Here is a 24810-nt window from a genome sequence, read left to right as displayed (position 1 = left end):
TTGAACTTTGTTCGAACCAAGCAAAAAATCCATACATACATGTTTATGTTGCTATAGATATAATGGTATATGGTCGTTATAAAAAAAACGCATCTTGAAATTATTATTTTTGATCCCCTCCTCTGATTCACTGTCATTATGCGTTTAGTAGGGTGATTCGGATCAAATGCAAACACAATCTAAAGCATGTTTTATGGGAACAGAGCACTTTGCTCCCCATTTATGCAATAATGACAATTTATTAAAAAATAATACCAAGTGACGTTTTAATATCGATTGTTTTATTCAGTAAATTAAATTTTTCTTTTAAAAAGTCGATGTTTTACTTTAAAAACTAACGAAATGATAAAATCCACTAGATTGGACCTTCAGGTCTATAAGTTTGGTACACCGGGCGTATACGCATTTTTTTGTTTTATTGATTTTTGAAGTTATAATAAATGGTAATTGATTTTGTTTTGGCGCCCGTGTGTGAAGCTCCCTAGTCTCCGAGGCATTTTCTTAAAGATGATTAAATATTTAAACACTCTTTGTATAGCTTTAAGATTGGCTTTAGGAATATTCTTCTCTTTTTTTATAATGTACAGGCACTCAAAGGGTTTTAATTACCCTCAACATGTTTACGCTTTAACATAGTGGGAAGGGTAGGAAAATATAGAAGGATTTAAGAGGAGATACCAGTGCACATTTGTCTTAAAATTTTGAATATGAAAATGGAAGGGAAAAACAGAGCTCGTTAAAGCATTCCACATTCCCGATGAGGGGCTAAAAAAGAATCTCTTAACTTAACAATTCGTCCGAAATTGAGCTCAAGGATAAACTGATGAGCATTCCCAGAAGTGCGAGTTGGGGAATTGAACTGCCTAATTCGACAGAACATTGTTTGCGAAATTATCTGTTAAATAACGAAATTCATGAAACATTGCGGGGGCATTCGAGTGATGTGAATGTTTCGACTATGGTTCTATCTATTATTTCTATTAATTTCAAAGCTCTTTTTTGGAACCTATCTGAAAAACTTAAACTTGTTTTATGAGCCATCAGAAAGGGTAACAAAATGTATTACACCATCGGAAAAATTCTACGCACCTAGCAGCGTTTTTGGCGATATCGATATCGATATAAGAGGTGATCTGTGACACAGATACCGAGTACTGAAAGTTGATTAGCTTCGTGGATGCTACTACAAAGAAACACAAATACTTACATTACCCGCGTTGTTTTGTATTTTCTTTTTATTTTAAACCCTAAAGGTTTTAAAGGGTTAGACTGTACATTATTAAAGGTGTATGAACACCCCCACATTTCAAGTTGCATTTTCGATAGAAATAGGAAGAGTAGAATGTTTTTACTACATGAATAATTCTATCAATGAACTCTGCCCATATTACACTCAAACGCATTGTGTTCAATTGCTACAAACGCCAAGAAATCGAATAATAATTCGGATAATCCGCAACACTTGTACTAACAGCAGCAATTTTTTCGATTAAGCGTGAGTTACGATGAGGCACACGCCATACAACATCGTTAAAGCTTCTTCACTCTTTCTAAACAATGGTATGGGCTGCTTGACCGACTCTAGAAGCCAGTTTCATACATTTTACTTACATGCAACTTATATAACAACAGTTCAAATGAAAGATAAATTTGACAGCTGTCAAATTCCAGCGTTGTCAACTTGAAACCACGAAACGATCGACCTTTCCCCAAATTTGTCAATTTTCATAATGTTATCGACAATAGTAAGTAAGGTCTTACTTGAAACAACTTATTCTTCGTTTAAGTAAGTAACATTTTTACTGACTTCAAAAAAACTCTTTAATCATTATAAACACCAGATTTACATTTACTTGAATTTTCAAAAATCATAGAACTACAGAATTTATGCTTGGACATTTTTTTGCTTATTTTAATTTATTCAGAATTCAAAAGGGAGGAATACTTATCTAAGTCAAAATATTATTGCAGCACAATGTTAAAACGATCAAGTTCCTATGTCAATATAGACGAGACATTCGAGACATCTTATCGCAAAACTAACTGAGCAAGACACTGTACCTAAAACAACCACAACTTAATGCCCACAGTTAGGGCGAAGTTCATCACCCCAAATAAATTCTAACTCTTTTATCAAGATCTGGAAATCAAAAATCCAAACGACCCACCGACCCACCGACACCCTCTTTTGTAGTTATTCTACGTTATAACTTTTTAACTCAATACTTTCACCCTCGTACATATTCTCGGATATTTCTTATCAGTTCAATTCATTCATTCATTTGGATCTGAATCTGAATCTGGACCAACTGCAGAAATTCTGCCACGCAAACGAACAATGTCATATCGCATCGCATCGTTTGGCAAACGTCGACACCGATCATTCAAATGTCACATTAAATGTTGCGTGCATCGTACGACAACGAGACACACACACCAAACACTGAGAACTCTTAAGCTTTTCAACGTCATCAGGAACAGCAGTCAAGTCGCGTAGCCAAGCAGAAGCAAAAATGAGCATATAATGGGTATGGGATGCTGTGCCCATCACAGTCCAGCTCCAGACTATATCCAAAGTGTATCTTTGTACACGAGTATCTTTCCCAAAACATTCATGTCGACAGATAAGGATTTCCAGTTAATCCCCTTTTGCGTTCGTTCTCACATTGTGTCAAAAAAGTATACCTATGGCTACATCGCATACATATGCATGCATATATTTATATAACTACATTAAATCGCATTTTGAAGGGGTCTTGCTTTGCCATAACTTTTAAAGGTGGGCAAAAAGCCTTGCGGGTTAGAGGGGGAATTCTCTCATCGACACCAAAAGCCGTAGGTGTAGAACGAGGACGCTATAATGTGGCGGTGAGTTGAACATCAGAGGATTTAAAACAAGAGTGATGCAGTGACCGATGACTGCATGCATATACTGAACACACCCAAAGAGCATATATCTATGTAAACATATATTATATATATTGTGTAAGCTATGACAAGCTACAATGAGAAAATAGGTTCCACACTAATGAAACCAGTTTCGCCTCTGATGATGGCTTAGGTTGAGGCTGAAGCTGAGGCTGCTTTTGCCGACTTTTGCCAAACAACTTTAAACACCTGCGTTGGGTGGGTCGAATTTAATACAATGCGACTTATTTGATTTGATACAGTTATTAAATGTTGTCATTAAAAATAAAAATGCATAACTTATAGACTACGAAATCATCACAGAGGTTATATAAGTAGGTAAAGTCATGTTTGGCTTTGGTTAAGAGGAAACACATAACAACTTTATTTTTCATATTAACAATAAAATAAAAACCAAAGATTTTGTCATTTAAATCAACATTTATTTAGTTACTTTAAAACTCACTCAATGAGGTATTTAGATAATCAGACTTTAAGTCTTAATTTATTAATTCTACATGAAATTTAAATTCGTTTTTTTTGTAAGACTAGCTGACCAGACGGACTTTGTATCGCCCACGATTTAACAATTGTAGGTAAACTTCAAATTATAACAATAATTCATATTGTTTTAGTTTTGATGTAAATTATTTAAATGGATTCAAAATCATTAGAGAACGAAATGATTGAAAATCATTTTCAAGCGTGAAAACAAGCAAAAACGCTTCGCCAACACTCTTCAAGACGTTCAACTATTAGCAATTCACAAAATCAAACCAAATGGGAAACCGAAATCGCTTAAAATAGAATCGATGATTATTTGAAATAATCGCAATTCGTGAAATAAGGATTACCTCTCCTTTGAATTTTCTATGTATATGCAAAAGGACATATAACACCATCTATCGTACAGTGGGATTGATTTTAGTACAGCATCATGTATTACTTATCTTGTTAACTTTTCCACACCATATTAATCAAAAACATCTTTTTTCACAATGAATTTCACAATTATACCAACTTTTTAAAGCTTCACTTAGAATTTTCTACATTTTCATCTTCTAAAAATCCGCAAATTCTTTTGAAATTCTCTAAATTTTCTACTTCACATAGGAATTTATTACAATCGGTCCGATTTGTTTTATTTTTTCATTCGAAAAGCCATCCCGGAAAAAATCGAAGTGAATTTTTAATTTGTCGCATCTTTTCCACAAAGTTTACCTAAAATGTTCTTTCGTAAAAACCTTATCTTGTCAACTAAAATCAAATGAAAACTCCTGAAAAAATAGGATTATTAAAGAAGTTCAAGTGACGTGATGACCAAGGAATATAGGAGTTCTTTTTGTATAGACTTAAAAAATATATTCCTTTGTTTAAAGGAGGTGGAATAAGTTTGACTTAAGTCATAACTATCAAAAAGTGTTATTTTCATAGAAAGAATTGTAAAGGGGTTGTTTTTAGACTTCTCGTTTTAAAGAGGAAACATATATAATTCCAAGAATGAAGCTTTTTTATAAAGATAAGAGTATGTCATTATTTTTAAAAAGTGATGTTGGACAAGTGGCCGACGCATCTGGCTCGAATAAATTCCAGTCAAGGGATCCTATTTTCAACCACTTTTGAGGCAATTGAGGCCGTGTGGCAGCAATAACTTGCCGAATATTCTCTTCCAAGACGTCAATTGTCTCGACTTAACAAAAAAAAAACGGTAGAAGACTTAAGACACTGAAGCGCCATCCGAAATTAAGCCCTCATCAAGAGTTTCCTTTAATAAATGGATTGCGTCGCTCGAACCAAACCATTATTTTGGTGAGAAATTGTCCACGATTTGGCAAAGGTTGTTTAGGAGTTAGTTTATTCATTATGAAATGGCAAACCGAACTCAGCATAAATCACGTGATAGCTGTCAGAAAAGCTAATTCCGAAGCCAAAAGTATTTTAAGCGGCCAATGGTGACACATGTGTCTGTGCGACCGAATTTCTTTTAAAAGCGAAATGTACCCCATTTTAAATCTTCTTTCTTAACTTTAAAACTAAATGTCTTCTCGAGCAAAGCTTTTTTGGTACAAACCTGGCCTATGAAACCAAGAGTGAAATAAATGAACTTAGGACGATAAAATAGTTTTTACAATAACAAGTTAAAGAACATTTATTAAAAATAAAATGAATAATTAGACAAATCTTATGTTGAAAAACAAAGTCCGTGAGACCCACTGTTAATGTTATCAAAGGTGTTGTTCAAACGTTAAAAATTTAATTTATCTAATCCATTGATCCGCATTGTGCATGAAACTTTGTTTTCAGATTTTTTGTTTATTGATTTACATTTACCTGCATTACCTTTGAAAATTATTGTATACCCTTGTTTTAAACTGTTTAAATATTTTACTATTTATTTATTTTGACAGATTCTGGCATTTGACATTTTTATTAATAATTTTATTTTTGTTTAAATGATTACAACATTGTGTTTCTACGAGTATATATTTACATATTTGTTGCAACAATTCATTTTTTTAAGTGATGACGTTCAGGTGACAGAACATTTGTGCATTTAACAAGTTATTAAACTGATTCAATAAGCGTTTTACATGAGCTTACACCTTAAAGCACTTACTTATGATGCATATTAAGCTTGAGGGTTATTTGAATGGGGAAAAAAGTCATCATATCAAATAAATATTATTCGAGGTTATAATGAAATAATAGATCTCAAGGTGTCATTTTCGATAATTGGATGTGGGTTTCTTTTATTTTATTTGCAATTTTAAAACTTCATAGCTGCCTCCCTATGACAAATGGCAACCTTTTTATTGCCATAAGATAATTAGCATATTAAAACATGTTGACGTAAAATAATATCAATGAGAGGTTCTAACAAATCAATTTGTCTATTTTATAATCCTTTAAAAAGTTTCGGTTCTTACTATATTTAATAATAGTAAGTCATTCATTCGAACTAGAATTATTACCGTGAAAATATCATTTCTTTTTTAACGGTTGCGAATATCAAAACAAGTGGAAAAAATTAATTTTTTTCCTACACCATAAACCAAATAATACGTCATTGAGCTTAGGACCGTAGCGCCACCTTAAGTAAGTAAGCAATTAAAGCATTTAGTGGCAAGAAATTTAAATCTAACCTTATAATATTTCCATCATATCATCAGGGCTTTAAAGATTATTCTTTGAATATGCAAAGAGTATCGAACTTTCCACAGATTCTTTATAAAAGCTGCATTTTTTTCTGCTTTTCAATTTTGAAAAAATTGAAGCATTAGAATTCAATAAAACTGTCATGTTTATAAAATTCAACCTTTTATATTAATGTAGACTTTTATATATTAGGCTTTTTGAAGGCATGTAGATTCTTCAATAAAATTCTTGATAATTTGTTCAAATCTTCGATCCCTTATATATGCCGTTAAAATGTTTAAAATATTATCAAAATGGTATAAAAACAAAGTTTGATCTTATTACAAATTCGTAGTCTTAAGGTTATAACAACATGTTTTTGAAATGTATTGAAAAAGTTTTAAAAATTATGATGACAACGAGTATTTCTGAGTAATTTCAGAATTAGGTAGTATTCAAAATTAGCTCTAAAACGAACTATTTAAAATCATAAAACAATTTCATTTAAGGTTTTTTTCAGACAGATTCAAATGAAGGCCAATAAATCAATTCATAACTAATGAGAAATTACGAAATCTAATTGAGATAATAATAAGATTTTTACTTTATGAAAGTATTGAACACTATTTTCTATTTTCGGAACAGAATCGTCTCCGACTTCTGGACATTTATTTTCAGTTTCCAGTCGTCGCAATATCGCTGAATCTTGTCGAAATCACGCTGCAAGAGAATTCTAATAACCTCAACCTTTCGGGCCGTTCTGTACGCAATTAGATAGTCGGCGTACGCAATTGCCTTTGTAAGACTACCTATCAGATCGCTGGTGTAAATGCTGAAGAGAATCGGCGAATTCTCCGCTCCCTGTTAAAGACCATTTTTAATTGAGAATGTTGTGGCAGAAGTTACATTTGCCACTTTTGACAACAATCTTTCTACCATTAAGCATATCATAAAATATTTACAACAATGGCTTGCTTATGCCAAGCCTGCTCAGTTTTAGGTAAAGACCCTCTAACCATACGGTGTCAAAGGCCTTTTCCAGATCAACCAGAACAGCACCTGTGCATTGTTGTTTTGATTTATTCCATTGGATATCAAAAACGAGTGTAGACGCAGCATGAATTGTGTCATGACCCGCCTTGAACCTGAACTGTTTATCCGGAATTATTTTGTTGTCCGCAGCCCACTTAGTCAGAGCCCTATTGATGATCTTTTCGAAAACTTTTCTGATGCTCGGAAGAAGACTTATCGACCGAAGATTTGACGGCTTGGAGTTGTCCTTTCCCTTTTCTGGAGAGATTGAACCACCCTCTGCTCTGTTTTCCATTTCATGGTTGGGGCGAATGCTAACATTCACCTTGTACACTTGCTGGAAAGCAGCTCCCATCGCCTCCACTTTTTCCTTCGGATCTTTAATTATATAAGAAAGTCATCGTCAAAGATGGCTTCTTCTGGATCTATTTGCAATGTCCTGAGTACGTTCCTGTTCTCTTCAGTTCTTTGGAGTTTCAGACACGGAAGGTAATTATCGTTCTTTTTTCTGAATATTTAGTTGATTTTAGGGAACATACTAGGGACACTCGAATTAACTGACCGGATCTTGCGGTCCCAGTACTTGTTATTTGATAACCTGTAGTTCTCCTAAATCAACAGATTGACATTTTTTTATTGATGGCTTGAGTGTCCTAACCTCCAAGTCGTGTATGTCTGTAAGTCGTCAGTACTCTTGTGCCTTCGCAGTGAGTCAATAGTCGCGTTTCTGTAAGCGTCCATTTGGTCAGGTCCTTTGTACTTTGTGATTGTCCGTTAAATCGTTTCTTTTATTGCTTCGTCCACCTGTTGTAATTGTTGGTCAATTTCTGTATTTGTCAGGTTTCTGTTGTCTGGTGGGGCTATATCACTCGAACGAAGTTCTCTCGTTAGGGCGTTGGTGAAACGAAGCCAACTGTAAGAGAGCGTTGCAACGTATTCTTCGAACTCGACGCGTTCGCTAGGAATCTGCATTACGGCAGTCAGTCCGCAGTGATCACTGTCGTACTCAACTATCTGCAAGCAGTTTCGAGGGTGATTTCCCACTTTGTCTGTAACTGTCAGTCTGGTGTCGTACAGCAAAAGTTCCAGAGAGGAGCCGCTTTTTAGATACGATGGCTTTTCAGTAGCCAGCAAGTCGACGCCATATTCAACGCTATAAAGATTCGTCAAATTAAAAAGATGGTTACCTCTAGGATTACTACGTTGATTTACCCAATCTTCATGTTTTGAGTTCAAATCACCGGCCTAGATGAAATAGTTTTCGTCCAAGCTCAGTTTCAGTTCCTTAAAAAGAATCTCGAATTCTGAAGCAAAGTAAGTAACCTGCGGAGCTCCAACCGCATACGCCGCAATCATATACATCGCTTCCCTTGAGTGAGAGAGATGCATACAACGCAAACTTCTAGAGTCTTGAGCTTTCGCAATTCATTGTTGTATATGACTTTATAATTAATGCCTTTTCGTATGAAGAGAGCGACACCGCCCGCCCCCTTGAGTGGAGTCGGGCCGGTCTCTTCTTACGATATTGTAATTTGTATGAGTCAATTTCTGTTTGTGATTTAGCTTAGTTTCGCTAGCCATAATCACATCGGGACTGTAGTCTTTCAACAATCGAAACATGTTGGCTCTTCGTTCAATCCTAATCAGTGAATTTACAATCACAGTCCAACGCAAAAACCATCACGCTACGGGTACTAAATTTAAAATACTGTGTCTTAAAATGCTGTGTTGTAAAAATACTGTATTTAATAATACTGGAAGTTTTTACAGATCAATTGTTTATGCAATTCTTGATTATGATAGGAACAATTCATGTAAAAATGTGAGAGAGATATAAATAACTAAGAAGAAGTATTTTGAAATACATGATTTTGAAATACAGTATTTCGACCTCAATTTGTAGATAATTCAGAATAGAATAATTGTCAAAAAAAAACTTAAGAACTTGATAAATAAATATCTTTTGTATATAATTTTTTAACAATTAATTGTTGTAAGACTTTAATAAATTCCAATCAGATCTTATAGACGGAATTAATTTATGAAAATAGCAATAAATATAATTTAAATCATGAAAAACAAAAATAAATAAATACACAATAACGTTTCCATTGCGTAAAAAGGCTCTAAATTGTTAGTTACAATAAAAATATTTTATTTTTTTAGTTTTTTTTTTAATATTTGCAATCTGTTTCAAAAAATAATTAATTATACATATTTGCATTTTTGTTTTTAAAATATATGAATTCTTATAAACGTATGTTTCACCCACCCAGACCATATGGTTAAATTCTTGAGAGTAATATTTTTCATTTAATTTGTATTAAGTTTCTTTTAAATATAAAAAAGCAATTAAACTAAAAAAATGCCATTTGAATATTTTCAAAACACATTAAAATAATGAAATCGTTCATGAAATTATTACTAATACTGTAGAAATTCAAATAAAACCGAATAACGACAATCGACAAGCATAATTCTCAGTTTTTCATTGTTTAAATATTCAATACGTAATTTAAAGGCAAAGCAATACTAAAAACAGGCATAATTTATCAACGTTAAAAAAGTCATAAAACAATGTTCAATATTTTTTTATTGTTTTGTTTTCATGATTATTGTTGTTTTTGTAAATTTGGTTAGGTATAAAGATTTGTGCAATATTTTATGACATCACCTACAAATCATTTGTTTAAATAAAACACAAAGAAAACAGAAACGACCTTAACAAAATTTTATAGGTATACTCAAGAATTACCTATTTTTTCATAAACGAAAAGGAGCTGCCAAGTTCTGCTCCATTTGCACCTTTATTAATTATTAACGATCCGCAACGGATACGGATATACCTATTCGCCATCACCATCACCATAGTCCCGATCCGATGACGGTATATAGTCCGCATCCAATTCGGTATTTCTTGCCCATAAGTTTGGATTGCCTTAAGGCGCATCAAAGGAAAAAAAAAAGCTGCGCCTCATTCAAGAAAAAAGGAGAGCATCGTCAGCATGGTTCATATGAATAAATGTGAACGTCATCCGTCCATCATGATGGATGACACCCGGCAAAGAGTCGACGTTCGCGTTGTGTCGACTTGAATTTTTCGTTTCGCCCCAAAGCTAATCCTGAATTCCGAATGATGGAGGTGCCCCATGCTAATTGCCCATTGAGGAGGAAATTACATCTTCTAGATGCTTATGATGGCTAAGAATACTGACGAGGCTCATGCCGGATGATACTGCTGCCACTGCTACCTCCGCTGCCGTAGATATTTGTGCCGCTGCTGGTGATGATGATGATGATGAAAATGAGAACGAATACAGGGAATAGTGTCTGGCACGTATATAATCTTCTCATACCTGGAAGGTATAACCCACCCAAAACCTCGATCCTCACGCCGGAATTGAATATTAAAATTGGGAATCCCTTTTGTCTGAATTTAGTTTTCTGTTTTTTTTTTTTGCATCTTTCAGATATTCACATTTCGATAGCTTCTAGATCTTTTGGTTGGGCTTTTGTTAAACAACAAAAGAGTTATATGAGGCATCTTCATCCCTTCGGGGTAAGCTCTGAACATGTTATTATTCGGTTGCAGTTTTGGGGTGTGCGGCTTCTGTAGTCGAGATCGAGAGGGTATTCATAGCACAATACAAAACCCACCACTTTGGGGGGCTGATTGAAGAGGAAATGGATAAGGTGTAAAGTCTACATGCGATCGCACTTAAATTAACATTCGCCTTCAAGGGGCTATTTAACTCACAAAGATGAAGAACAAGGCAAGCGTGCGTTGTCTTATATGTGTATATACATATCTCCGTATAAAAGAATGATGAAAATTTATATAAATTATATTATATGCGCTAGCAGTTTCCAAATGAATGAATTGCGTGAAGATAATTATATGTATATATGGAGAGGAGAGAAGTTTATAAGGTTCCGGTTGATCTGGATGTGGAACTCAAAGAACCTACATTATCCTCCCAAATGACTCTATTTATGGTGTGTTAAGTATGTTATTATTTAATATCTTGGGGCTTTATAATTCAACTCTATAAATAGTTTATTTTGTTGGTTCATTAGCTGGAGGTTTTGTGATATGATGCGATGTCTGTCATCAGTGATAACAAGGTGTTTTAGGAAATTGTGTTTTTTTAATGTGTTTATTTCCACTAACAATAGCACTTATTTTCTTTTGTGGAATTTAAAAATAAAGCTACTTGCTTAAGGCAATGAACACACTTTATTTAAATACTTTGAAAAGTTTTTAAGTATAAATCTTGAGAGCCTCCGATGCAAAGATTTGATTTTTTGTTTAAATATTAATTTCTTTATAGATTTTAATTATGGAAATTAAATACTTAACTTTAAATTAAAATGACTAATTTTTAATCTCTAAATTTGCAGTGATAAGACGAAGAGTTTTGATTATTTTTGTAGGTTATCTAATTTTTGTTTTTAATAAAGAATTATTATTTTTAAAAATTATTCTTTCACATAAAATGAGAATAAAAAAATACTTCATGTTTTCAAACTAGTAGATCTATGGCGATGTTCTGTATAAACCAATAAAGTAAATACGTTAAATTTATGTATATATACAAAGTGCGTATTTATTAGCAAAAACGGGTTGAAACTTATGTCCTAGTAATGAGGCTAGATTCAAATATTTTGGAATAAAGTCTTTAAAATCAAGAAGAACATTTCATAGTAAAATGATTGTTAGAGACTTTCTATACTGTCCATCGCTTCTTGAATTAATACCAAATCTATGTTTCCGCTAGGTCTTTGAGACCTAGAGCCTTGTTATTCCAAAATATTTTTTTATTTGAGAGGCACATGTTTGCCATTAAGTGTGGAATATGACATTATTTAAATGCCCACCTCGGTTTCTTACGGTGGCACGGATCCGAGTGGTCCAATTTCCAATGACTTTTCCGCATAGATCGGGCTGAATTTAAGCAACGGCCTGTGTGCATCGGTTGACTTTGGTTTATTTGCATAGACATGTGACTTCAAGGAAACCAACAGGAAAAAGTCATTAATTTTGAGCTTAATCTTGTACGGGTGTAGGCCCAAGTCCCGACGCAAAATTCGCCAAGTTGAAGTCTGAGAAAGGCCGAGTTCTTGTGCACGGCTAGGAATAGACTACTTGGGACTTACGGACCGCGCCGATCATTGGTCTCAAATTTTACCAACATCCGTTGAAGAATGAACTATGAAGGGCCACCACGTCTACTGTAAAATGGGCGCAATGCCCGAAACGTTTGCGTTAACGAATACTCATTTTGATAATAAAGTTTTATCATTTGAACGTGCTGCTCAAACGTGTAACTTTCTAAGATGATCTGTCATAAACAACTGAACTGAACTGACAGATGTCACCAAAACAAAATGGCCACCACTAGATATTTCAAAAGCATTTGATAGGGTTTGGCATCAGGCTTTAACGTCAAAAATGCGTGCTTTCGAATCCCTCCTTCATTGGATTAGTAATTACCTTTCGAATCGTTTAATACAAGATGTATTGGATGGATCCAAGTCTGAAAACCACAAAATAAATGCTGGTGTGCCCCAGGGCTCTGTTTTATCTCCAACACTCTTTCTCATTTTTATTAATGATCTCCTGTCTGCAACATCTAATCCAATACATTGTTTCGCTGACGATAGTACTCTTAGCTTTTCATATTCGTTTTCAGATTCACACCCCTCTTCTTCGGAGAAGGAACTGCAACGACAAAATATGATAAGTTAATTAAATTCCGACCTAAACAGCACTGTACAATGGGGAATAAGAAACCGCGTGGAATTTAATACTTCGAAAGCGCAATGCTGTCTTGTATCGTTAAACCGAAATATACCCCCCTTACCATTATCTATAAATGGCACTTGCATCGAGGAAACTGAACATCTCGATATACTTGGTATGTGTATCACCAACCACCTTTTTTGGGTTTTCTAAGGCGATGCAAGAAGTTTTTCTCCCCCTCTGATCTGGCTGTTATTTACAAGACTTATATACGTCCAAAGCTTGAGTATAGCTCCTATATCTGGGCTGGGGCTCCTGCAACTTACTTAAGCCTCTTGGATAGTATTGAACGTAGAGCATTTAAATTGATAGATGATAATATCATCAGAAGTTCATTTATTTCGCTTGGACATCGTCGTAAGGTCTCTTGTCTGACCCTCTTTCACTGTTATTTTAATGGTTTATGCTCTAGAGAAATAGCCAGCTGCATTCCTTCCCTTAAACAGTTCAACCGTAATACTCGCGCTTCTAGGAATGCTCATCAATATACCCTCGAGCCCATCTTTGGTCGTACTGTCAAGTACAGAGATTCGTTCTTTAGCCGTGCTATGCGAATGTGGAATGCCTTGCCACACTCTGTCTTTCCCAACTGTTGCAATATTCAGGAATTCAAAACCAATGTGCACCGACATCTCCTTTCAACCTCTCTCGCCCTTTCCTAGTGCCCACACTGTGTCTACATAATAAGGGTAATATATCCCTTTGAGTGTGCGCTTAGAGTCTAAATAAGAGATCGTTACAAAAAATGTTGTTATACAGATCATAGTGCCGAAAAATACAAAACGGATTTTAAAAAAATTGAATGGGTGTTTTTTACCATAGAAATTAAAAAAAAAATATTGGTCAACCCAAAATATTTCACGAACAAATAAATCTATCGACTTGAGTTAAATTGTATATTATATATTGTTTACGCGATATCAAACTAATAAAATAAAAAAAAACACAACACACGATTTTTTATGAATCAAAATAAAACTGAAAAAAAAAATAATTGTCATCTCGAATAATTAAGAAAACAAACAATTTTATCTCCAAGATAATTTATTGTATGCAACAAAATATATCGTTTTTGAAATCTGGCAAAATTTTGAGTAAAATCGAATTGACTTTTACAAAAAATAAGAAACTAAAAAAACATAGCTAAAACCTGGTAAATATTGATTTTCGACTTAAGATTCTTTTTGAAAATTAAAGATATTGGCTTCAAACTAATAATTGAATCTCATAAAATATATTGTTTTCAACATTTAGTAAAATTTTGAGAAGCATTGAATAGACAGTTTTCAAAAACAACAAAAAATATTACTAAAAGTTAGTAAAAATAGTTTTTCGACTTAAATAAAATAATAACTCAGTTTTTTTGTCATGAAAAAAATAATATCAACAAAAAGTAGTCCGCAAAATCTCGATATCTCTTGAATAAATGAAGTAAATTATTTTAAAATGATGTCATTCTGGGCTCAATTTTCTTAGAAAAAACAAATCTTTACATAAAAATACAAACTCTCAACAAATTATACCAAAAAGTGGTCGAAATGGGGTTTCAACTAGAAACCTCGTTTCCAAAACTAGATTTTGAAATCTGACTGTTTCGTTATACCCAAAATAATAATTTTAGATAGTTTCTAAGTAAAATTTAACTAAAAAACCTCTTTTTTTTTCAAAAACCAAACACTTAAAAAACCAACAAAAAACTGTTAAGAAATGGGGTTTAACACAAAACTGTTAAAGCTGGGGTTCGACTCAAATATTAGGAGAAGATACAAATATTTTGACTACAAATTATTTATCTCACACAAAATATTGTTATGAATATTCTATTAAAGTTGTAGGCAAGTCAAATCGACAGACGGGATGGGGAGCTATCAGTGAGGGTAGCATCCCCGCCTCTTTCACTTTTTAATTTGGCCTTGGAGTGCGTATATCTGTTAGCTATAATATTCATTCAAACAAATTACGTATGTTCATTTTTAAGACATTAAAACTGTTGCAAAATTTGTTAAAACAAACTTAAAAAAACAAACAAGATAGTCTTAAAACTAAATAATATAAGTTCAATGAGTTAAATTATGCTTTTAAAGGTTTATTCTTAAAAACACGAAAAAGGTGAGCATTTTGAAGTGGGTGTGTAAAAATATTGAATATTCAAACAACAAATTTATATTTCAAATAATACTAATTTTTGTTCATTTTTATTTTGTATTAAGTGATTTAAAATTTAAAATAAAATTAAATAGTCTCAAACAATAACAATTTTTTCTTTATAATTTTAGGTCGAGGGGAACCGCCCGTTGGTGTTGGTGATCCATGTGCGGGCTGTAATAAACCAATCTTAGATAAGTTTTTATTAAATGTCCTCGAAAGAGGATGGCATGCATCATGTGTGCGCTGCTGTGAATGCCTTCAACCACTAACGGATAAATGTTTTAGTAGAGAATCTAAGTTATATTGTAGGAATGATTTTTTTAGGTAAGTACTTAATCAAACATAAATACAAATTTAATTTAATTTTCTTTTTAATTTAGAGTCACTATTTAATTTTTTTTATATTTTTTTTGTGTGAAATGCATAGGAAAAAATTTAATCGCATTCTTCTTTATTTAATGTGCTTTAATTTATTCAAAGGGAAAAAAGTCAAGAATGATTTTCATTGGAAAATGTTCAATTAACATGTGAAGTCTTCCTTCTGGCATTGACATAAAGCATGTTCTTGAACAAAGAAAGCAATCTACCTCGTTTTTTGTTCTGCATCATTCTCTATTATCGTTTTTTATATAACACACATGTATATAGATGTAAAAATGTACAAATGTATGTAGGAGCAATAAGATTTACTGAAATGGTTAAGTCATCGGTCGTCACCGTTTCGTTGAGGCAAATTATAAAAAAAAAACTAAAGAGATTGGCATTTGACTTTTTACCTTGGAATGCCAACATCATATGCAGCTTCAGCAATTTTATTTCTAACTCCATTGGCATCAGAGCTCTTATGCTAACACCGGTTAAAGTAGAAATAAAAAGATTGAAATGGAAAAAAAACATCTTCCACTTCAGTAGATAGCCTGGTTGGGATTTGTGTCTTCTATTGAATGATAGTGATTTAGATGAAGGTTCCTGTAGTCATGGCCATACCTATATTGCTAATGCTTGCCATATGCACATCCCAAGGAAATCGTGAGTGGCTTAATATGCAACGGTATTTATTAAAAAGAAAAAATAGTCGACATGATATCGGTCTAAATAAATATTTACGCTTATCGAGCTTGTATCAAGTTTTAGATTAACCGATAAATATTCACTTTGTGTATAATTATTTTTTAAAGACCTCGTATTAAATTTCACAAAATTTGCCTGAAGTTCAATTTGTGTTTCAACAAAAAAGTGTATCAGGATTTTTTCTAAACTTTTTTTAAATTACAATGTTCTAAATTTGTCATTCATTCTTTCAACTTCATTTGATTTTACTTACAACAATTTAAATGAAAAGAAATAATAGAATAGAATCGTTTAAGAAAAACCTACATTCAGTAAAACTTTGAGACAAATCTAATTTAAAGTTTTTTTTACAAAAAATAAAAACTTGGTAAAAATTTATATTCGACTCAAATAGCTTTTGAAAAATTAAAAATATTATCTTCAAACTTTTTTTATTTCGCAGAAAATATTGTTTTCCATATTCAGTAGTTTTTTTTATAACAATTCAACAGTCTGTTTTTTCATAAAAAAAATAAAATCTACCGAAAATAGTACGTAAATTTGGTAAAAATTGATATCTCTAAAATTAATTTCATTCATCCAATTTGTAAAAATTTTAAAAATGCTACTAACATTTTTAAACATTTGTTTTCGATTAAAAATCTATTTAACAAAACTAGATTTAAAAACCAAACTATTTCTTTATATGAAAAATATTGCTATTATTTTAAAATGTTTTAGTCTAATTCAACTGACAACTTTTAACCAAAACAAATCGACAGACGGGATGGGAAGTTATCAGTTGGGTCGTATCCAAGCCTCTTTTTATTTAGGTTGCCTTTTTTGTAGTACCCGCTTCGTGATAGTTAGTGCGTTGGACTGTCATGCCAGAGGTCTCGGCTTTAAACCCTGCATGTGCCTGTGTTATCTAAATTTTTTTTTACGGGTACTGCCTCTTGCAAGGAACTGACAAATCCTCCAAGAGTAATTATTGTCATGAAAAAGTGCTTTCTCAAATTAGCCGTTTGGATTCAGCTTAAAAACTGTGGGTCCATTCCATCCCTGACAATATTATACTCGCACACAGGAACAGTTAAGGGTTGTAAGTCACTAGGCCCTAGTTCTCAACGAACTGTTGCCCCACCTAATTTATGTATTTATGTTGGATTATGCTGATGATGTGGGTTAAAGCTTTAATGTAAATAGCAAACCTCAATCTAATAAAAACCTCAAAAACCAAGGTTTTTTTTCTTGAGTTTATCAGAAATTAAAAATAATGATGTCGATATCTTTTTAAGATGCAACAGAATGCCAACAATTTTAACTTTTAAATTGTACTTGTACATACGTCTCCTTCTAGAACCTTTACAAGTTCTTCCAAATTGCATTCATTGATATTTATTTTCGTTTAGGGATTGTTAATAAGTTTAAATATTTGGGACTAGCCATTGGTTCTAGAAGTTCTTCTTTTAAGCACGTAGACAATCTGAGGCCGTACTTTCGTAGCGTTTTATGATTTTTGTATTGTCTAAGGAATGTTTGTTCTTTTCAACTATGTACTTAAGAAAATTTATATGATATCATTCAAAACTATAATATAAGATTTAATTTTGAGGAGGTGCAAAGTTCGTTCTAAAAAAATGTGCCTACCCCAGTTTGTCACTTTTTAAGCTATTGAAGGTTGTTCTAATGCTACATTTGCAGTGCTATACAAAGTTCTTAACGAGTTCTTCAGAAGATCTGAAAATCTAAATTTCAATCGGTCTGAGATGCACGATTTTAATATTTCAAAGTACTGCCTGGGAAGATCCCTTTGCAGTTTGTACTCAAGTCCCCCATGCTAAACCTTGTCAACTGCTTGAGCAACATCTAAGAAAATGGCTGAACATACTTGTTTTTCTTCTAATGCTTTTTGTATTACATCCGATATTCTATGAACTTGGTCTATCGTGGAATGTTTATTTCTAAAGCCAAACTGATGGTTTGGGATTAACCTTCTTTCTTCTATGATTTTGCTAAGGCTCTTCAAAAGCAGTTTTTCAAAAACTGTTGCCATAATTGGTATAAGCGATATTGGTCTGTAAACCGTCACTTCTGATGGTGGTTTACCTTCCTTTGGTATGACAATTACTTCAGCAATTTTCCAATGGTGCGGGACATACCGGTGTATGGATTAAAACATTCGCAAGATGTTCAGCGAAATGGTTGGCCCTTGGCTGCTTTCCATAGCGAAAAATCGGTTGAAGCATGAGTCATTAAATTTCTTAAGAATGTACTGAGTGAATCATTTTTGAATTTGGAAATTTGTTTTTTAAGATTGTTGCTTAAACCGGTTAAACGTTGTTTTATCATCTGGAAATCTAGTATTTTGCCATTTTCTTCGAGCTCTTATTTTCTCTATTATCAACTCTCTTATCTCTAAAGGATATTTTATTTCATTTTGTCATTTATTTCTATTAGAAAATGTTGGAGTACTTTCTTCAGCGGCCTGTTGTACATCAGCAATAAATTGTTCCACTTCATGGTCAATTTGCTCGATTGTATCCATGGGAGATCTTACATTTATAAAACTTAAAAGCCTTTCTCTAAGATCACTCCAGTTTTTTTTCTTTTTTACAAGCTTTGGATTACTTTTTTCTAGTGCTTCCGATTCACTTAGTGATAGAATCACTTGAGTATGATCTGATGGCAGGTCATAATTACATTCGACACTAATGTGATTCCGTTTGATTCCTTTAGCTACGAAAAAGCCAATAAGGTCTGGTATTTTGTTAGTTTGGGAAGGCCAGTAAATTTGCGACCTGGAGGAATAGGATTCGCAATATTTACGGGCTACTTGGAAAAGTCTTTTGCCTTTTGTTGATATAAGTCTTGAGCTCCAATGTATGTGTTTCGCATTGAAGTCTCCACTAACAAGAAAGTTATGCCCAAGAAGATCAAATAGATCTGTATAGTCATCTTCTGACGGGTGAAGGATTTGGTGGGCAGTATATAGCTGCTATCTTAAACTCTTTCTTTTTCATACCAATACTAATAGTAGTTACTTGATATTTTAATTAGTAAACTTGGTTACTTCATAATGTTTTAAGCTTTCTCTTAGAAGACTTGCCGATCCACCTCTTGCGTTGTCAGCTGGATGTGGAACGTGGTAACATGAATAGTTTTCTATTACATTATCTAGACTTTGCCCATTGGAGAAATGAGTTTCGGACACCAGGGAAATATCGATATGTTCTAGATCTAAAAAGATTTTTGATTCGGATGAATGTTGTATAAGACCGTTTGCACTCCATGTAGCGATTTTAAGTGTTCTGCCCAGAGCGACTTTTTCGCTTAGCTGTTTGATATTCAAATCCTGTTTATCAATTCTTTGAAGAGTTGATAGAATTTCTTTTATGGAAGTCTCTTCATTCTTCCGCACATTTTTAACACTCTGAGAATAGGCTTTATTTTCATCGCTTTTATTTTAAACAGCATTTTTAGGCGGTTCCTTCTTAGTATTGTTTCCAGCAGTTAAATCGGTATTTACTGTGTGTCTGGGTTTGTCTCTAGCAGATGTATTTTTGCTTCTGAACTCTTGGAATTTTTTTAACTTGATAACAAAAATTACCTGAAAACAATTTCTAGTTTTTTTATGATCATTCAAATTTTTTTATATTCGTAGCTGTTTTGAAGAAAAAAGCTGTTCGAAATTTTAGCTGTCTTACGATCTAAGCTATTAAAATTGATTTTTTAAAGAACTGAATTATTGAATTGGACTCGAAATGTTTTAAAATTTTTTTAAAGAGACAATTCTTTTGAGAAACTTTAAAATCTTCAAGAACAAAATATGCCACAGTGTGACCCGATTAATTACTGACAGAACTACCTTTTTTCAATTTTGCTTGTGGATAAATATGTGCATATGGACATTATTTATAAAAGAGTATTAAAAAGACGTTTCAGTTTATAGTGGAACTCTGGTTAAGATTTTCTGAAACAAATTAAATCTAAAGAAACAAGTGCTTCTTTAATTTTACCAAAAACTCGAATATGTTTGTTTAAAAACTACTTTAAAGATGACAAAACAAATAAAGACCACTAAGCTTCTTTTTAGGTAATACTTTGAAGTTTGGCCACATGGAAAAGTATGCATTTTTATATGTCTCTAAAGTTGGTGGTATTTTAAATTGAATTTATTTCAAAATAATAGCAAGCATTTATTTTTTATTATAACTCATTTTTTTTTATAATTATAATAAAATAAATTATTAATATTAATAAAATCTTTTCTTTAAATAATCACATTTAATATTTTCATTCAAAAGTATTTTTAATTCTTCTAGGCGTTATGGAACAAAATGTAGTGGTTGTGGCCAAGGAATAGCACCATCAGATTTAGTGAGAAAGCCTCGTGATAAAGTTTTTCATTTAAATTGCTTTACCTGCTGTATATGTAGAAAACAATTGAGCACGGGGGAACAACTATACGTATTAGATGACAATAAATTTATCTGCAAAGATGATTATCTATTAGGTAAAGCTCCCGGCCATCATTCGTTAAGTGGTAAGTGATTTCTGTTTTGTTTTTGACTTTATTTAAACGTATTTGAAAATTCATTAATTTATCATACTTCATATTATAAAACATTTAAACAAAAGAACAATATTAGATTTTAAAGAGAACTTTGGGAATAGGTATAAAATAATTGTTTTTTGTTGGGAGGTTTGGTCATTGTGGTTAGAGTTTACACTGCAGTTTATGTACGATAGAATATAGTGCCTACCTTTGAGGTTATGTCATACCAAAAATATTTTCGCCTTAAATTACATTTTAAGTTCAAAGTTGATGGCATTTCAAATCCTGAAAATATCATAATCGTTGCATCAGATTTAAAAACAAAAATACAAATCTCACTACAAACAATGTCTTGCTAACTTCATTTTTAAAAAAATGCAAAGAAAATAAGACTTCTTTTAAAAATATTGCCAATGAAGGGTAGTATACTTGTACTTTATCGTTAACAACAACAAAAACTCCATCACCATTGTTGAGGGCACAACAAACAGCTTTTTTTTAAAGCAATTTTGTATCCCCCCATTTCCATTATGCAACATTCATATTCCTGATTTGTGTTCTATACAAAGCTATATCATTTCATCATTCCATTCACAAAGGCAAACACAAACGCACACATTCCCAAAAAACAAAATCCCTCATAGAGCCCCCAGCCCCAAACCAAATTCCAAAATTTTACAAAACTTCAAGCTAACGATGACAATTCCAATGCCATAAACGTACGTGTACTTTACGTAGGTACATACACTTCAAGCCCCATTATTCCACCACCTTATATGTACGTTATACCCATGGTGCCATCACCATCAACCACCCTTGCACTCTCAAGGGAATCTTCATCTCTTCGTCGTAGTCGTCGTTGTCGTTCTGAATGGTTATTGTGAATCTCTATATCTACTCAACCAATGGCAAAGATCTTTCGTCGAGATAAAAGACACAAAACTACATACTAAAGCCCAGAAGCAGAAGTAGCATTCCAGGCAATATAAACCAGATGAACAGAACAGAAGAAGAAAAACCTAAGGATTCCTGTCTTTGTTCCATTACCATCCGGGGATAAAGAGATATATTCGTACATGTATAGAGATAGAGAAGTTTTCCCCCTCAATTTTTTCTCTCTCTCCCCAGTTATGACCATAAATATCCTGGCTATATGTCGTATCTATAAAAGCTGCAAACGTATAAATCCCTTCATACACAGATGTACCCTACATACACACATATCTACCTAAAATAACGGCATCCATAGTATTTGAAAAAAAGAATTCTTTGGGTGGGTGGAATATGAAAAAAAGGGCTTAAGCTGCCCCCAAGACCAGAGGACGCGCTCAGCTTTCATACCCTTAAGTCCCAATTCTAGTACTACATACATGTGTACTCAGATACTGATGGCAGGATGTGGATAGGATACTGTTTTCCATTTTTATCTTCCTATTCAAATTCAAAGCTAAAATCGATTCCCGTTTCGAGTACATATAGAAATAAGGTAGAAGCATCATCATCATCAGAAGGAATAAAAATAAAAGGGATCTTCTGTGTATTCAGCTCCATGCATAAATATGAGAGGGGGTTGAAAAATATCGCATGAGGAATGGGGGTCACAGAATATAAATGTGTGTATGTCACTTTTTTAGATACGAACAGGTACTTTTTGATATTTCTTTTTTTTCTATACCCGAGCTTAATTTATTTTTTTTTATATTGGGACTCTTCTCCGCAAGTCCTTTGAAAGGACGATTTGATATGAGAAAGTAAAGAAGAGGTGGGTTTTTTCGAAGAGGGGGGGTTAAGGGGAGAAGAGAGAGCATAAAAATGGAGTACGATTCATTTTTGTTATGGGATTTTCCCCAGAGCGCATGATCTCATAAATTTCACAAATGTATTGGAGTCTTATGTCACGTACACTTTAAGTAGAAAAAAGTAGAAACGAACAAAAAAAAGTCCTTTTCCATTTTCATGTTCACACTCCCTCACTTTTGCATACATTTACACACAGATACACACTCATACAAATAAACAAAAATTGAAATGGCTGTTCTGTGTGTTTTATAGGTAAAAGTATATACTCAAAGGTACATATAGAGTACACATACATATACATAGATAGAAAAAGGAGATTTTTGGGGTTTGGGGCTATGTGTCTGTGTACTTTTATACATAGATACATACATATAAATATACAAAGTTAATCTGACAAAATGTTCACTCTCCTGGTGATGATATATCCAAAAGTTTGTGTGGTGTTCCATTTAAAGTGGATTTTCTTCCATTTTATATTTTATTTTTTTTTGTTATTTTTTAAATTTTGCTACAAAAATGTTTGGTGTTGAAAAGTATGTGTTGTGTGGTTGATGAGCTCTTTAAAATAAGAGCTTCTATTGGGTATAGGTAGGTAGATATAGATAGGTGGAGTATAGGAAGAAGTTATTTCCAGTAGAAAGGGAATTATTATGTATGTACACAAAATCGCTGTGGGGCATTTACTTGTGATGTTTCTTTTAGCATTTAAAGCGTAAAATTTTGTTGAATAATTTACGAAAAACGATTTAATTTTGCTGCAAGTGCGCGATACAATAAATGTACCTATGCCTACTTCGGGAAATATAAAATGCTTTAATACGTTAAATATTAATTTTAAACTTTGTATCATATATTTTTGTAAAATGTATGAATTTCAATAAAACAAGGACGCTTAAAATAGGCAATGATAATAATACATGAGGAAAATCATCATAATTTGCTTTTTTTTTGAAAAAGTTTCTGATTGGAAAATTTGCACTTTAATGATGAATTTTCGAAAAGAACACAACACAAAATCTTTACTATATGAAGGTGTGAGATATGTTTCTTTTTTTTTGTTTTGGTTGTGAAAATATTCCAGAAGCTGAAAAGGTTTTCAAATTATATGAAAAACCATCAAAATTTGAATTGCAAATTTTGTTCAGTATAAAAATATACCTACCTACTTTTTTTGTATTCAAGCTTGGCATCAGGTTGCTCAAGGCTATAAAATGTTCATAAGTATGTATATGGCTGTATATATGTATACATGTTGAATAAGTTTGCTATATCACAGGATATCATCATATTGTATATCTATATATACTTTCCATATGGATTCGTGAATAACATTTTTTGAATTGATGATATCTGATGATTTGAAATAAATAAACATTTGGTTTATTTGCGGGACTGTGAATTGAAAGAAAAATTTAGAATTATCTTGTTTTTATTTCAAATTCAATTCTAATTTTTTAAATTTTAAAGTCGAAGTCTATACGCAGTAAATTGAAATCTTAATGTTTTCCAAGTCGTGCAAAATAAGTTGTACATAAATTTCCTTTTTTTTTAAATTTCCTTGGTAGGCTTTAAACAGTTCTGACACATTAGGTATAGATTTTTTACAGGGGTAAAATTTTGAGTTGAATTTAATATTTCACACAAGAAAATATGGTATAAAGAAGCTTTGATGACAGTAACATTTGAACATTATTTTTGGACACTCTTTTGGCAGCAATCAGACTTAAGTTTACCAAAATTAGTCCAATATTTCATTTATTCAATAAGAATTATATTAAAATAAAAATTTTCCAGAGTTTCAAAGAAAGAAATTCAATTCAAAAATTAAACTGTTAAGTATTCAAAAAAACTTTTAAGCAAGTCGTGTTAAATAATGGGAACAAAAATCACTGCATCTTTATAGAACGTACATATATTTATAGAAACAAGTCTTAAAGAGGTAAACGGCACGAATAAATGAGGTCTGGTGACTTTAACATTCTTTGCAAATAAAACTTACCTCAAATCAACCAAAAACTGTTAAATTAAAAGTTAAAACAGTGTAACATTTTGTAAGCAAATCTTTCGTGTTAAAAATAAACTAGGGACTATTTTGTTCAGTCAAAGTTTAGCATAACTCGAGGATTTTTAGTTTAACTCGTGATTTTGATTTTATTCTCTCAAAGTTAACGTTTTCAACTGTTGATTTATAACTTTATAATTAATAAACCTTAGGTTTATATAACTCCAGATAAAAAAATGGATGTTGAAAAGAAAACAAAGGGTTTTGACATAGAAATATTGATTTTCTTTTGTTTGTTTTGATATTTAAAAGAATAGAATTTTATAAAAATTGGAATTTTCTTATTTTAATTAGTTGAAAAAAACGATCTCTGCT

General features: G+C 32.5%; 1 protein-coding gene across 3 annotated transcripts in view; it reads left to right on the top strand.

Annotated features, from left to right (window-relative positions):
- The window catches only part of LOC129946903 (LIM/homeobox protein Lhx1), a 134410-nt gene that overhangs the window by 36195 nt on the left and 73405 nt on the right, over positions 1-24810 (top strand). For 2 of the 3 annotated variants that reach the window (XM_056057276.1, XM_056057278.1), the window contains exons 2-3: positions 15154-15349; positions 20383-20621. In XM_056057276.1, coding sequence (XP_055913251.1) covers positions 15154-15349; positions 20383-20621 — 435 coding nt within the window. The remainder of the gene's footprint in view (positions 1-15153; positions 15350-20382; positions 20622-24810) is intronic. The other variant, XM_056057277.1, reaches the window with a different exon arrangement.

The sequence above is a fragment of the Eupeodes corollae genome, chromosome 2 (assembly GCF_945859685.1).
Source record: "Eupeodes corollae chromosome 2, idEupCoro1.1, whole genome shotgun sequence".
Taxonomy (NCBI): domain Eukaryota; kingdom Metazoa; phylum Arthropoda; class Insecta; order Diptera; family Syrphidae; genus Eupeodes; species Eupeodes corollae.
This window is presented reverse-complemented; position numbering and strand designations above follow the sequence as displayed.